Source organism: Protomyctophum bolini (genome assembly GCF_963924005.1).
Source record: "Protomyctophum bolini genome assembly, chromosome: 8".
Lineage (NCBI taxonomy): Eukaryota > Metazoa > Chordata > Actinopteri > Myctophiformes > Myctophidae > Protomyctophum > Protomyctophum bolini.
The window spans coordinates 37,287,921-37,304,881 of record NC_137869.1 but is presented as its reverse complement, the minus strand read 5'-3'; the positions used below and the strand labels follow the sequence as shown (position 1 = coordinate 37,304,881).

The window sequence follows — 16,961 nt, the reverse complement described above, 5'->3', positions numbered from 1 at the left end:
ACACACATTATGCGCATGAGCGCGCCCTTTCTTGTCTCACACTCATGCACAGACAGACACACGTTCTCCATCAGAAACGCCCCCAATTGCATCCCCCCCCCTCTCTCTCACTCACACACTCAGTCGCACACAGATCACCCCCCCTCCCCTCCCCACACACACACACACACACACGCTCACTCACACACACACACAGTCACACACACACTCAAACAAAGGCACAGAGTTGAGTTGTCCGACAGCCAGGCAATGGTGTGGGAGTTCAAGGAGTCTTGGAGTCGTGGATGGCTGTTTTCGTGGATTTAATTGTGTGTTTGCATGCTTTGTGTGTGAGTGAGTGAGTGTGTGACTGTTATGCCGCCGTGCGTGACAGAGTGGACATTCCTTTAGCCGCGTGGATCAGCCCGTGGATTGTTTTGGACCCACGCAGCGCTGTCTGTCTGTCTGTCTGTCTGTCTGGAAGGCAGCACCATGGGATCCGTTATGTGTAAGTGTCTCTTTATCATGCACTGCTCATTTGTACAGTATGTAAAAGGACATGTGTTCAGTATTTTCATGAATATAACATGTATGCTCATTTTAAGCAGCTGCCGTTGTTTTATAGGTGTTATAGATTTGAGATGTTACGTTATATATTGAGTTAAGGCACTCTTACTTTGCCAGTACAGGACACTGGGATTCATAGAGCACACTTCATACAATGTAAAAAAAAAAAGGATAAAAAGTATATATACATACATTACAAAACATGTAGTCCCCCACCCCGCTCCCCCACACCTTTTGATCACCTCGAATGATGTAACAGCTTTCTTTATGTAATGTATATTTGTGTTGGTGCTGTTGCTGTGAGGATGATCAGATAAACTAAACTAAACTAAAACACATTCATATGCTATGAAACCCCCTAGTCTGCATGCCGACAGTGACAGCGTCGAAAAACTACAGCATGCGTACAGTATGGGTTTCAAGCAATCTATACACAGCAATAATTTAATTTGATAACACGTGTCATGTATAGGTGGGCACTATAGGGACATCACAGGCACCTTGATGTCAAATTCAAAATGTAAAAAAAATGTTTTTAACTAAAGTATACATGATTAGAACATTTGACATTTAAGGTAAGGTCAAACATTTCTACATTTCCTACAAATTAGCTACAAATAAACCTCTATCTATATATCCAGTCATTTTGGGGCATAAACAAGTATTAAGTATTATAATGCACCGTGCATGTTCACATCATGTATGCTTTACATTACTTGCTATAACATTTATTACTATACAAAATATATATATCGGTTTTTTTTAACATTTAGGACAAAAATAGCCAATTTTACTCTGAGTGTGCCCACCTATCCTGTATTTGTCTACTCTACAGTCTCCATAACAGTGTGTGGGCCATCTCTTTCATCACCTTCATTAGCTTCCTTTGTAGTACTGGCATGAGTGGCATCATCAACATTCATTCTATCCTATTATATATATAGTATATACTGTCTGTGCTATTTCCATCTTTGTGTCGGAAGGAGGCTTTGGGTCACTGATAGCCCTGATGAAGTGTTGACAGCTAAAGCAGACAATATGGACAGAGAGCTGATTGTGTACCGTACGCACAAAGCTTTCTGTCAAACAGGCCCATTTATTGTCTCCACTTTTTTATTGCGAGTTTGTTTGATTCTAATCTGTAACTCAGTGAATTTACTTATTTGTTCATGTGCACAAAAACGTCAAAATCTTATCGTATAATCTTAATATTATATATTAGACTGTTCATTGTTAATCCCCTTCATTTGTCGGTCGCTCCCCTCTTCCATAATTTTATTTAATTGACTAAATTTAGACCGATTAACTCCGTAAGCCCTTTTTCATACTGTGTTGTTGTGCAACGGTGTTGTACAAAAATATAGAAAATTGACAATCTACTACAAGCTCACAACGCATTGATGCATTTGATGATTATTTTATTAAACTAGGTTATTTTTTATAGTGGATTAAATCGATTAGTTTGATTTACTGTTGTGCCCCGTAATAAAGCCTTGATGAGGAGGGTCTGTCGTGTTTACATGCACACCATTCCATGTCAAGACCGACTAAAACATCTAATCCTGTTTACTGCTGGCTTTAATCGCTTTTATTACAGCGCAAAAAATGTTTATGAGAAGGACAAGGGGATGCATGCATATGAACAGCTGCGATCTATTATGCTGCTTTCATGTCAACACTCAGTATCGTGCCCGTATATTTTGTAGTAGTTACGGCGTCTGCCTCAGAAACCACATGTCTGTCTGCTGGTTTGACAAGGAATTTTGCCAGAGTGCAGTTTCCTGTGTTGCCATACTCAGCGTCCCTCTCAGGTTTACCACAGTCTCAATGTTGTTAATGAATTGATTCAATGCGTCTAAAATAGAAGGTGAATGAACTGCATGCTCTCCTTAGAAAAATAAAACAAACAACCAATTATATTCCATCATTTTGCAGCATGAAAAAACAGAAACTAAAGTATGAGACAAATCATGTCATTACAAAAAGTAATAATCTGTTGTCGAAGTGTAAATCAGAGTTTGGCAATTTAGTTTGAGCCTGCAGGCCATTCATTTTCTAAGTCATTTGATATCTGATTGTCTCACATCTTCAAAGAGAAACTAGCCCCACCTGAAGAATGCTTTTATCCATGTTGAGAGGGAATATCAGGCATAGATATTGAATCGCTGGTGGGAAGTTATGGCCCATATGGGCCGCCTAGCTGTTGCCACCGCTGCAAATACTTCAAATAGTTTGTGTCTAGTAGTAAATGACAACAATGCACACCATACCATTACAAGCTCTCTCTGCTACTCATCACTCTAAATGGTCAGCATTTCTATAGCGCCTTTATCCAGAGTGTGTTATACGCTCACTCATCCACACACTGTGCAGAAGGCAACCATGCAAAGTAACACCCTCGTTGGAAGCAGAATAGGGTTTCAATGTCGGGAAGATCAGGGATTGAACCAAACGGCCACTTTAACTGAGCCACAGCCGCATGTCTCCTTTGTTTTCTTTATGTTTTATGTTTTGACAAAGCTATAGGAGCAGTGGCAGCTAAGGTTTCTAATGAAGAATGGAAGGTTTTACCACATTTTTTCAGAAATTAGATACTGTTGACGGTGGTAAAATTAGCCACCTGAGGGACTCACTGAGACGGAGTCACTTGTTTGACACACAAGGGAGGGGAGGGGGGGTAAGTAGTCTAATAGGCTTGTTGTCTATACGTAGATAGATTATGACGGAGAGAGAGGACAGAGAGATAGAGGTAATAGAGCCTATAGCTAGGCACCTTGCTGGCTCTGTAGGGACACATGCAAGAACAACGGCAAAGGAATGCCTGGAGGGGTAACAGCACAATGGGGTCGTGTGTATGTGTGTGTGTCTGAAAGGCACGTTTCTGTGGGGAAAGTGAGGGGCACATGCAGACTTTCTTAGTGACCGGAACGGAATTCTGGAAGAGGACGTCCAAGAGCGAGACCGTTGGACAGAGACGGATGGAGAAAGGGTCAGACAGATCAGAGACAGCTATAGGCCTGCATGGCAGACAGAGAAAGGAACACCTCTGAGAGACTGAGAGGCTGACATTCCTGCTGTCTGTTTGAATCTCTTCCAATCCCTGTCTGTCTGTCTGTCTGTCTGTCTACTGCATGTTTAGCAGTTTCTCTCTCTCCTGTTCAGTTGCTGCTGCGTAGAGCTGCACAGAGCTGTTGATGAGGTAGGAGATCAGGAAAGCCAGTCATACTTATATACTTCCAGCTAAATATATCAGTTATTCTCAATATCAAAAGACAGATGGATGGAATGAATGCTCGGATGAATCATGGACACTGGGTCGCTGCCTGTGACTCGTGACAGGATGGCTTCTATGGGCGGGCCTCGGAATGGCACCCTTCCATCGTGCTGTCTCTATTGTGGGAAAGCTGCACACGCAGCCTACTCAACCGTACGGATCTCACCTGCAGAGATGGAGTCCTACCACCACCTCCTCAGGGTGTGTCAGGAGGCGGGGAGAAGAAGAAGTATGTTGTTGTTGTTGTTGTGTCCTCCATGTCCATTCAGAGCCACCTTTCCCAGCCTATAGTCATTTCGTCCTGTCTAGACCACCCTAGATAAATGACGTCCTTCTAGTTCTATACACCGAATAGCAAAAATAGCAAATTAGACACACGTGTGACCATGTGATCTCATTCTTACTGTAATTCAGCAACCGAGAAGTAATGTCTGCGAGAGAGAGAGAGAGAGAAGGAAAATAATCTATAGAGAAAGGGGAGGTGTTGAAGGTGAATATGAAGCACATTCACCATCTGTGTTGCTGTTAGTGAAGACCTCTTGAAACGAAATGTAACCTAACTCACATCACACAGCACATTTTATATAAGAGTGGCATAAAGTGTTTTATATTAGATAGGAATGTGGACTTGAAGGAAATGATAGAGGGTATTCACATGCATTTAAAGTGAATGGAAAATTGAGTGGCAAAGAGTTGAGTTTAATGTCGTTTAATGCAATCCGATAGGATGTATGGGCTGTCAAGGCCAGAAAGTCGTTCCCGCATTACGTCCGGGTATAATGATGATGTCACGTGCATTATACCCTATATTGGAAACATACATCTTACATTCTTTTGAATGTATGCAAACAATGAGTTAAGAATCTGTTAGCTTATGCTTATTTTGAACTAGAACTGCTGTAGTCCAGTTTAAAATACATTATGATATGCTGTAGCATCCAGTATATAATGACAGAGAAACAATGGTGAGCGACGGCCAGCGCTGCGTTCTGTAATGTGGCCGACCTCATCCTGTGGTACTGTTGCAGTGAATTGTTGTTGGTTCCTTCGGGGTTGCTTGTCAGACGACAGTGCTGTTGAAGCGCAGCTGGAAGTGGAACGCAGATCGTAGACACAGACTTTGATCGTGAAATGTAAACAGAGTGTGTACTGTATATGTGCTTGTTTTGTTTCCCTCTGGGATGCAACATAAACCTTTGCGTGAAGTGAAGTGGTGGTAACGGTAACAGTAGACAGACAGAGGGAGGACCATGACTTCCTACAGACAGTGGCCCTTGTGGTTAGAGTGTCTGCCCTGAAACTGGGAGGTCGGGGGTTCGATCCCCGGCCGGGTCATATCAAAGACTGTAGTAAATGGGAACCAATGCCTCCCTGCTTGGCACTCAGCATCAATGGGTTGGATTGGGGGGTCAAATCAACTACCCACTGCTTTCGTAGCCTATATACTGGCTCACCTGCCAATGAGGAGCCCCCACCGGGAGGATGTACAGTAGCGGAAACGCTCTACTCGTCCCATGAAGCATTCCCCGCTGACAGGTGCTACCCAACCGGCTCGGGATTTAAACCACTCCAGAGCTCATTTCATAGTCTCATCACTATGTTTAGCAACATGTTTACTGTACTTTACCTACTACAGTATGCAAAAGATTTGCCTGTATACCTGTCTCTCCCTGCCTATATGCTCCCTTGCTGCATAAGAGTGATGGTGTCTGAACATGACCTATACTCCAGAAGCTGTGGTGTATTCACATTCATTTACACATCTTTTTATAGCGTCTTTAGTGAGAATGAACAGCCTTGCAGACAGTGCAGGCAGAGGCACACATACTGTATAAATGAAGTATGTTTTGTTTACTATGCTCAATCTGTCTCATGGCAATCTTGGAACCTTTGGGTCAAAATGTACTAATCCAAGACACATCAAAACCATGTTCCTAAAATGTGTCTATACAGTACACATTCACTGTGTTAGTGTGTGTACACATGTACTGGGATAGGGCTACCCAATTGTTTATGAGTTAGTTTGTGGAAATATCATAACCTGTTGTTTAAGAGACAACATACTGTAGACTGACCAAAGGAGCTTGTTGCCATTACTACTGCATGCATGGGGCTACACAGGAGGCCAGAGGTGAGCTGAGGCCAAAGCTCAAGAGGAGTCTTTGAACTGAATCAGCACCAGCTGTATATGTGCTGCAGCCCAGCTATAGTGCTCAACAATCACTGTTTAGAAGTGGCACAGATGTTACCCGGGCCAGAAAAAAACCCAAAACAGCCATTCTTGGCACGAGAAACTATACATTTTACTTTATACTAGGATGGCAATGTCGGTCAGCCGCGGTCTGATCCGTCCAACTCTTTGAACAGGTTATCAGCTACTGGCTGGCCGGCCTTAGTTTCCATGGAATGTGCTGTGTGCACCTTCATCACGCACGCCTCAGGACAAAATGTCTACTTGGAAGATATCTCAAAATGTAATTTATATTACACATTCATCATCCCTGGAGGATGAACCCTTATCATTTTAGTGATGGCTTTTTGACTCTGTTGGTGTTGTTTATCAACGCATAGTCATAGAAGAAGCCATTATGGACTCCCAGTCCTTTCCATGATATTCATTGAAGTCAAAGACATTTTTTTGGTCAATAGATTGGAATCAAATACAGTAGCTTTGTCGTATTCAGCTGTGTGGGTTCCAATGTTGACTGTCTGGTTCCATTCCAGCTGTGTCCAGATAAGAGATGAAATCTCCCCTGCAGCAGCGGGCACCAACATACCAGAAAGGGTGATAGAGAAGAGGGTGGAAAAAAACGTCTTAAAATAGAAACTCTAACCATGTGTTCCAATATCAGAGGACAACTGCAGATTATTTTATATGAATGACAGGCGCCTTGTTCTGTTGTTCAAAGTGCATTGAGAGCACATTGATTCAATCATCAATCATCAATCATCAAATTGACAAACTATAAAATAGGGCTTATAAGCGGTACAGCATAATGGATAGATTAGATTAGTTTAGATTCAATTTATTGTCACTGCACAGAGTATACAAATACTTAGACAATGAAATGAAGGGTGTACAAAGAGTGCACTGATAGTTGCAGCCCTCATCACTGTGGTTTGAATGAAGCAGCTAGCATTCCCTGCCGTCCAATTAACAGTTAAATACTTCTTGGAATTCCGCTCAGGAAAGCTGTGGAAGTGATTTGTGCCAGGCAGACTACCAGGTGTGTGTGTGTGTGTGTGTGTGTGTGTGTGTGTGTGTGTGTGTGTGTGTGTGTGTGTGTGTGTGTGTGTGTGTGTGTGTGTGTGTGTGTGTGTGTGTGTGTGTGTGTGTGTGTGTGTGTGCGTGTGTGTGTGTGTGTGTGTGTGTGTGTCATCTCATGTCATCATTTAGTGCCATAAACAAAGTCCATATAGAGTTGGCTTGCAGAGGATCGTTGTTAAACGTGCTCTAAACAACAAACAAACAACAAAGTCCATAGACTTGGCCGCCATATGATGTAATTTCAAAAGCCATTATGCTAGCGGCCCTCAGAGCAAAACATTATAATACTGTAAATATACATGGGGCAACAGTGGATCTCCTGGCTTACACTACTGGCTGCATGTACAGTATACTACATTCTATAGGGAGTTTTTCTTGGTAAAGGATAATACGTCCCTGTAATCTGCTTGGGTCTGCAGTCTGCACATGCCTCTGTCAACCCCTATGACTACAGTGGTCAAGCCTGTGCATGTTTAGGTTCATACTAACAAAGGTTACGTACTGTATGTATGCACACAACCTCTGTGGAAGGATAATAATTATAGAGACCAGTGTTTGTGTGTGTGTGAGAGTATTACAGTATTTAGCATGTGTTCTGTGTTTTTTAGGAGACATTATGGTTGTCAAGTCCATGCCTGTTGGTCACACGGGGCGTGAAGTGATAATGATAATGATGTTGGTCGTGAAGGTGTGTGTGAGCGCGTGTGTGTGTGTGTGTGTCTGTGTGTGTGTGTGAGTGTGTGTGTGTGCGTGTGCGTGTGCGTGCACGTGCGCACGTGTATGTTGGGCCCTGTTATCAGCGGTTGAATGTTCCTGTCGATACACATCCTCTGATTGTCCTCTCTCTCTCACTGACGCCTTCTTCCTGAGAACCAATAGGAAGCCCCCTTCCCCTGGACCGCATGAGGACGACTACCCAAAAATAACACAAGCTGTTTACAGTGTGTGTGTGTGCATGTGTGCGTGTGTGCGTGTGCGCGTGTGCGCGTGTGTGTGTGCGTGTGTGCGGCCCCCACCATCACCTAATGCGGCCCGCAGGTTAATATCAGAATACTATATAATATTGATTTCATGACCCGCTTTAATCACTTCAGTCTATATTTTGTAGCTTAATGACTAGTATTAAAATGTTATTGTAACTATAACTAAATGCACTTGGAATTAAATACAAATTACAATTAAAATATAGCAAAAATAGCTGATCCCAAAATGCGCGTACAGATCGGCTATTTTTGCTATGACAGTAATATGCAATGTGGCGAGTGTGGAAATATAGTGGCCCTCAGGAATGAGTGTGTAAATCTAGTGGCCCTCTGGAGTGAGTGTGGAAATAATAGTGGCCCTGAGTCTGGAGTGAGTGTGTAACTATAGGGGCCCTCTGGGGTGAGTGTGGAAATATAGCTGCCCTCTGGAATGAGTGTGGAACTATAGTGGCCCTCTGGAGTGAGTGTGGAACTACAGTATAGTGGCCCTCTGGAGTGAGTGTGGAACTATAGTGGCCCTCTGGGGTGAGTGTGGAAATATAGCTGCCCTCTGGAGTGAGTGTGGAACTACAGTATAGTGGCCCTCTGGAGTGAGTGTGGAACTACAGTATAGTGGCCCTCTAGAGTGAGTGTGGAACTATAGTGGCCCTCTGGAGTGAGTGTGGAACTATAGGGGCCCTCTGGAGTGAGTGTGGAACTATAGGGGCCCTCTGGGGTGAGTGTGGAAATATAGCTGCCCTCTGGAGTGAGTGTGGAACTACAGTATAGTGGCCCTCTGGAGTGAGTGTGGAACTATAGGGGCCCTCTGGGGTGAGTGTGGAACTATAGCTGCCCTCTGGAGTGAGTGTGGAACTACAGTATAGTGGCCCTCTGGAGTGAGTGTGGAACTACAGTATAGTGGCCCTCTAGAGTGAGTGTGGAACTATAGTGGCCCTCTGGAGTGAGTGTGGAACTATAGGGGCCCTCTGGAGTGAGTGTGGAACTATAGGGGCCCTCTGGGGTGAGTGTGGAAATATAGCTGCCCTCTGGGGTGAGTGTGGAAATATAGCTGCCCTCTGGGGTGAGTGTGGAACTATAGCTGCCCTCTGGAGTGAGTGTGGAACTACAGTATAGTGGCCCTCTGGAGTGAGTGTGGAACTACAGTATAGTGGCCCTCTAGAGTGAGTGTGGAACTATAGTGGCCCTCTGGAGTGAGTGTGGAACTATAGGGGCCCTCTGGAGTGAGTGTGGAACTATAGGGGCCCTCTGGGGTGAGTGTGGAAATATAGCTGCCCTCTGGAGTGAGTGTGGAACTACATTATAGTGGCCCTCTGGAGTGAGTGTGGAACTATAGGGGCCCTCTGGAGTGAGTGTGGAAATATAGTGACCCTCTCCATCGTCAAAGTTGCCCACCCCTGGTTTTGAGCACACAGGACTGCTGAGGACTTTTTCTAGTTAGATGTTGTTGGGTCTAGTAGTCCATATACCCTGAAGAAGGCAGTATAGCTGCCGAAATGTTGGCTTTCACTCCTCTGCGTCCATAAGACAATATTGGCATTTGACTGCCAGTGCGTGCGGCCACATATTTGTCTCTTGAACGACTTGTCTTTTGGAATATTTTGCCGTGCGGGCCGGTGCCACCACTACATACTTTGGTGTGCGTGGCATTCCTCTGCATGGTGTTTGGTCTAGTCTAGCCAGTGGACGGTAGCTACAGTATAGTGTCACATTGTTTTGAGCAAAGTACTTCTCAAATAGTGTTGTACACCGTCGTTGCCTGAGATTTCGGAAGAAAATCAATGCTTGCATGCCTACGTGTGTGTGTGTGTGTGTGTGTGTGTGTGTGTGTGTGTGTGTGTGTGTGTGTGTGTGTGTGTGTGTGTGTGTGTGTGTGTGTGTGTGTGTGTGTGTGTGTGTGTGTGTGTGTGTGTGTGTGTGTGTGTGTGTGTGTGTGTGTGTGTGTGTGTGTGTGTGTGTGTGTGTGTGTGTGTGTGTGTGTGTGTGTGTGTGTGTGTGTGTGTGTGTGTGTGTGTGTGTGTGTGTGCGTGCGTGCGTGCGTGCGTGCCTATACAGTAGGTCACTTTGGGTACATTAATTTGGTACATAAACTACATATACTGTGTAGACTGTAGAGCAGGGGTATTCAATTAGATTAGGCCGGGGGCCACAACTGTAGAATGATTGTGTGTGGGGGGCCGCACAGTGTGCGCGCGAAGCGCGGAAATTTGTGGGTTCTCAAAATGCTTTTTGTGCTCAAACACGAAGATTTATGTATATTTCCGAACAGTAATGAGCAGGGTAATATGCCTATACAGGTATATGCCACCTTAGAATAGATGTAGGCCTAGACCTATTTGACAGTACATAAACAGCATTGCTTTGACATTAACGACCATCAGCTGGACGGACACACACACACACACACACACACACAAACATTACATAGAGCAGTGATTCCAAAGTGGGGTTCGGGGTCCGGGGACCCCCAGGGTCCTTGAGGCAGTTCCAGGGGGTCCCCAGGGAAATGGTTTGGAATCAAATGGACCCTTATGGGTCTGTAACTCTGAGAGTGTACAAATGGAACCAAATGGACCCTAACAGGGTTTATTATTGTGAGAATGATGGCTTCCATTTTCGCAACTTTTCAGGACTAGAAAGCCTGCAGTTTCTATTAGCTTGGATTCTCCATTGATGTCACTGTTGGGTGGGTTTCTGAACTGCCCACAGCCCTCCTATGTGACACAGACCGAGTAGAAAAAAACGTGTCATTTTATCATGATTATTAGTGAGGACCTATTATATGAAGATAGGTTTAAAAGTGGTCCTTTAATGATTACTGTCCTTATGGTAATCTCACATTTAATATCACACACACCATACCTGTAACTCTTATTAGCCCTATTATTATTCTCAAAAAAAAAAAAAAAAAAGGTTTTTTTTTTTTTTCAAAATTCTTCCAGGGGCCACAAGGAGGCGCTCCGCGGGCCACATGTGGCCCGCGGGCCGCCAATTGAATATCCCTGCTGTAGAGCAAAGAAAAGTGTTTTGAAATGCTGTTTCTCCCGACTGCTGCTGCCCACATGTTGGTTGGTTTATCAGACAGTTGCTGGTTATTACTCCCCAAGGGACAAGGGGAGAGCTGGAAATGTCTGGCCTACTTCATGCAACACCCCCCCCCTTGTTATACCTCTCTCTCCCTCTCACCCTCTGTCTCTCTTTTATGAACTTCTCAAAGAAAACCATGCAGCCGCTGGTTTCTCACTGTATAGTATTTATCTCTCTTGATCGGTCCTCCATTAAAAATCAGTGATTTGATTGTGCTCCATTGTGTGGTGTTTGTGCAGTTGTAAGTTAAAATGCCCTGTAGTTGAGCGAGAAAGGTACAGGAAACTGAAAAATGGAAAATGCTCCTAGTTTATAACTTTTACTTTTCTGTTTCATGTAGAAACTTGTGTATACAACAAACTCCTCAAAACCGCTCTCAGGGTAAGAGCGCTTATATGCAGGTTACAGGACGATATCGTCTTCCTTTGGTTACATATGACGATAGGGACAATATAAAACTGGTGGTTATTATCACATGCTGCAATTACTGTTTCGTGGCTATCAAGGTTTTAATTTCACTGAAGTCATACCTCCCAATGTATGAATGAATGAACCATTGTAAAGAGCTTTGAGCACTTGGAAAAGCGCTATAAAAATGCAATTCATTAATTCATTATTCTGGTGGAGATTTGTTGTGCTCTACAGAGCACACCTCTTATCGTGTGTGTGTGTGTGTGTGTGTGTGTGTGTGTGTGTGTGTGTGTGTGTGTGTGTGTGTGTGTGTGTGTGTGTGTGTGTGTGTGTGTGTGTGTGTGTGTGTGTGTGTGTGTGTGTGTGTGTGTGTGTGTGTGTGTGTGTGTGTGTGTGTGTGTGTGTGTGTGTGTGTGTGTGTGTGTGTGTGTGTGTGTGTGTGTGTGTGTGATATCGCTGTTGGCGCAGGTCATAGGATCTTCAGACCTCAGTGTTTTACAATCACATGTACCCACCAAACAGAACAGCACTGTGGACCCATTGATAGTAAGGAGAGGCTTTTCCCCACCGGCACTGTTACAGAGAATGTTCTTGTAAGTGAATTTGTTCCACTAGTAATTATTTGGGCAAATTGGGCTAAAAACATCTAACTTGTCAATTTGATATTTTAAGACTTCCAGGATTCCAAACTGCTGCACACATTGTTGCTTTTCCAGTAGTATCTTTCTATTCTTGTGTGCTCTTGAATAAAATGTTTCAGAAGATGTCTTGGTAATGGTATAGTTAGAAAAGAAAAGGGCCATCACACCCTCGCTAATGCCTAAACTAATCGATTTAATAACTTTGATTCAAATAAATAAATAAATAAATCCCTATTTTGGGTATGTCAAAACTTAACTATCAAAAGGGGTATCTTTGAAAAACAAAGAAAAGGTCCCGTACACTGTCAGACACTTGCCAAAATGTTGCTCTTTATGAGGTCGACGTTTCGGTCGATTAGACCTTCATCAGGACAGACAATTGTCATCAGGACAGGTCTGTCCTGATGAAGGCCTCATCGACACCGGTCTGTTGTCTGTGTGGGAGGTCTAGATGGCTGCTGCCAGCAGTATAGAGGCAAGGGAGACCCAGACACCAGGGGAGAGATACCAGAAAGTTAATACCCCCTGTGAGGAGCTTTTCACAAAATGCAGGCCAATATCTTGTTTCGTATCTACAAAAGTATTCTGTTGTTAAACTGGTACACACTACACACACACACATATAAAATCATATCCTGTTACCCACGATCAGATATGATCTGCTAAGCAAGCAAGCAAGCCAGGGCACACTTTATCCTATTCATTTTAGCCGAAGCTTATAGTTCCCATTGGTAATATAACTATTCTGTTTATTCATACCCATATGGGTGTTCTTTGGCAGGACACAGGTATGTATAAACAATTTCTTCTGAGTAAGGGATTATGAACTATTATCCTGAACATCATAGAGTGAACACGTTGATTTAAACACTTTTCCAAGCAAAACCTGGTCCATATATGCTACAACTAGAGGCTAGAGCTAGCCTGGATCCAGCCCAAAGACCCCGTCCACTCTCTTAGTGGACTGCATCTCTTAGAAAGCTACAGTCTGATAATCAGGCTAGGCTAAAGCCCAACCGATGCTACATTTCTATTGGGTCCGATCATGCTGATCCCGATTTTAGACTATAGGGGCTCTATTTTCATCACCGCCCGCGCTAAACCCTTTATCCCTAAACTTATTTGAGTTTCTTTTTTTACAATTTTTTGCATTTTTGAATAGTTAAAATGGCCAGTCTACAAGCTCACAACGTGTCAATGTAGATTGGCTAGTTGAACTATTCAAAAATGTTTTTCAAAATAGTAAAAAAAAAAGGCAAAGAAGTTTAGGGATAAGGGGTTTAGTGGTGACAAAAATGTAGTCCTTAGACTCCACATTGTTGATATTTTGACTGATAGTTGGGACATTGTGTCAAATAGTACAAATCAATCAATTCTAATCAAGTTGAAAAACTACATCAAAAATAGAACATTTAAAAGTAACCGATCTAGGGCGCCTGCTGGCTCGGTGGTCCAGGCGCGTGCCACATATAGGCTTTGGCCCGTCGCATGTTCGAGACCTTTGCTGCATGTCTCTCCCCTTCTCTCTCTCACCCTTATTACTGTCTATCTTCACTAAGAGCCTCTCTTGTTACTAGGACATTGTTGACGGTGTGTCCAACCATATTTGTATAAATGCACCACGTCTCTGTGTGTACGTATACTGTAGTCCACATAACTCAAGATCCGTTCGCCCCGCCGACTTCAAATTTTGACACACACGTTCCACACCACCAAACAAAGACATAATAACTGTGGGTGCCCAACTGGCACCGCTCTAGTTAGAATAATTACAGTTAAACTGAGGTGAATTATTTACACCTGCCAAATACCTGTCTGTGTGCTTGTGTGCAATGTGCATCCATGTGTGTATGAATGTGACAGAGGTATAAACTGCCGCTGACCTGCCAAGTATTTAAACTTTAACCCACAACACCGGCATGGCAGAGAGAGCAAGGCATTGCATTCTGTCTATGAAACACGCACAGATAGAACAGGTAGAGACAGATACTGTAGGAAATGTTCTGCTTATAGCGGAAAATCTGACAGGATGAGAAATCCACATGCTCGCCCTGCCCCGCAAGTTACTGAACCTTTAGCCCATTGTTCAGTGAGCCATGCACAATGGATTATACCGTACTGTATGTCTGTACTGTACTGATGTTATTTTTACCATGACTGACTCAGAGAACTACAGTAATGAACACCTGGGTCAATAAGATCATGTCTGCACAAAAGCCCTCTGCATTACTTTGATTTGTTTGATTAGCGACACCTGCTTTTTTAACATGGCTTGACTATTTGGGCTAATAAATATAATAATAATTGTAGTAATTTGACACTCACTTGGGCACAAACTATTCAACTAGAAATATATTTTCCAATGGTATAGTGGATGGAGGGAAAGGATTTTTGTCCAACCAAGAAACGGCAATTTGAAAATAGCAGATCTATAAGCTCACAATGAGTCGCGTTGTGACACATTGTAAGCTTGTATATCTGCTATTTTCAATAGATTTTGTACACATTTTGAACTTGGGGGCATGGGACATTCTGCAATATGAGTACTTTTTACTTTTACTACTTTAAGTACATTTTGATGCTGATGCTTTTGTACTTTTACTCAAGTACATTTTCAATTCTGTACTTTTACGTGTAACGAAGTACTTCTAAATTGCAGTATTCGTACTTTTACTTGAGTACAACAATTGAGTACTTTTTCCACCATGCACTGCATTTGCAGCAGCAGTCATTGTGTGGTCTATTGATGTCACTCATGGAATCCCTCTTATGCCTGCCTGGGTCGAGTGGAACGATGTGCCCGGAGCCTATATGAAATAATATACCGCTGGATGTTGTGTTGGATCACAATGCTTTAATTGTCTTTGTTCGTACGACCATTGTTTGATGTCTCACATGTCAAACAACACGAGACCTCATTCACTCAAACCCTGCATACAATGAGAATGTATAAAAAAAGACACACACACACACAGTCACACACACGCACACACGCGCACACACACACACTGTCACACATTGTCATTCATACAATAGCCCGCAGATTTGTCAACTGTGTTTTGGGACCTACTTCCTGCCCGAGCATAAACACTACAATATTCCCAGATGAAGGTGTCACGTGTGTGCGTGCGTGTGTGCATGCGTGTGTGTGTCCGTGCGTGCGTGAGTGTGCGTGCGTGTTGATACGAGAGTGTGTCTGCGGGTGTGTTGACAGACCATTCCGTCTCTGTTGTGACATTGCACAAAGCATTCACCCACTAAGAACAGAACAGAAGTGACATGAGATGGACTTTGTTTTAAACGAAGGTACAGGCAAAGAAGAGAGGAGTGGGTAAGAAGGAACATTGGATGGAACAGGGGAGAGGAATTGGTGGAGAGATAATACAAAAAAATGAGCAGAGAAGGAAGAGGAAGGATGGGGCAGATAGCAGTGCAAGAGAACAGACAGGCAGAGTACATTGGAGAGGGCCCTATAGGAGAGTGACAAGAAGGAGATAGGATAGGAGAGAGTGCAGACGAGACGGGGAGATGGGAAGGGACAGCAAGAGAGGACAAGAGATGTCAACAGGATAAAAGGGAGACGAGGATGCATAATATAGCAAGGAGAAAAGAGGGGCGGATGGAGGAGGAGGAGGAGGAGGGGGAGGTGAAGAGAAGGAAGGAGGGAGAGTAGCCCTGTCTGACACCCAGAAGGAAGGAGGGAGAGTTGTCCTGTCTGACACCCAGAAGCCTCATATATAGTTGTCTTGGCCAAAGAGAGGATTCCCCTTGGGATGAGCGGTGTAGGTGTTTGGTTTCCCATGCGGGAGTCCCTGCCATCCGGTGCATGGTGACATTGGGGGATGGGGTTTCCTAGGGGAGGTCACACGGTTCAGTGGTTGATGTTTTATATCCCAAGCTGGAGACCGGAACATACACACAGCTGTGCAATATTGGAAGTAGAAGTGTGAAAATGTGACTTTATATGCATTTCGCATTTCACATGCACGCAGGCACGCACGCAGGCACGCACGCACGCACACGGACACACACGGACACACATACACATTAGTTTCTACCTTCTCTCACTGTCCCCTCCTACCATGGCTCCTGATTGGCTGATAGAGCTCCTCATGGCAGAGCAGAGGGGTGTTTCACTACAGCTGGAGCTGGAAAAACTGACCACAGATGCACGCACACACACGCACGCATGCACGCACGCACGCTGAATCTCTGCCTCAGCTGTATGCATGTGTTTGTGTTGTGACACTGAGCAAGGAAACTATGAGAAAAAAGTCTGAAGCCTCTGAGAAACTTTGTGTGTATGTGTGTGAGAAGCTTTGTGTGTATGTGTGAGAAACTTGTGTGTGTGTACATGTGTGTGTGTGTGCGTGTGCGTGTGCGTGTGCGTGGGAGGAGGGTGAAGGAGACAGAGAGAGAAAAGCCATAGTCTTGTGCTCTCCTTCTATGGAGACGTGTTAATGATGAAGCGTCTGTTCTGGACAGAGTGGTTCTACTGGCGGACGCTTGTTGTTCCTTATTGGTCTGGATGGATGTGAGGCCATTTCATCTGGATTACACTTTCTCCTTGTCTTTCTGTGCCGTGCGTTCATAGCGGAGAGGATTTAGGATGAAGGGAGTCAAGCATGTCATAGGTAACACACACACACACACTCAAATATATGTAGTGTAAACATTGCGGCCGCAGTGACTTTACGGAAGCATGCGTCATTCCTCCTGTGTCCTCTCTCCCCAGTATAGAGGAATATGTAGGA

The 16,961-nt window shown here is 44.0% G+C and overlaps 1 protein-coding gene across 11 annotated transcripts in view; it reads left to right on the top strand.

Annotated features, from left to right (window-relative positions):
• Window positions 1–207: 207 nt before the first annotated feature.
• Window positions 208–16,961, top strand: part of mcf2l2 (MCF.2 cell line derived transforming sequence-like 2) — a gene marked incomplete at its 3' end in the record, with an annotated part of 122,008 nt that continues 105,254 nt past the window's right edge. For 10 of the 11 annotated variants that reach the window (XM_080771235.1, XM_080771237.1, XM_080771234.1 and 7 more), the window contains exon 1: window positions 16,539–16,841. In XM_080771235.1, the coding sequence (XP_080627361.1) occupies window positions 16,817–16,841 (25 nt within the window). In that variant the 5' untranslated portion in view covers window positions 16,539–16,816. Of the gene's footprint in view, window positions 488–16,538; window positions 16,842–16,961 lie in introns of those variants that run through there. The other variant, XM_080771238.1, reaches the window with a different exon arrangement.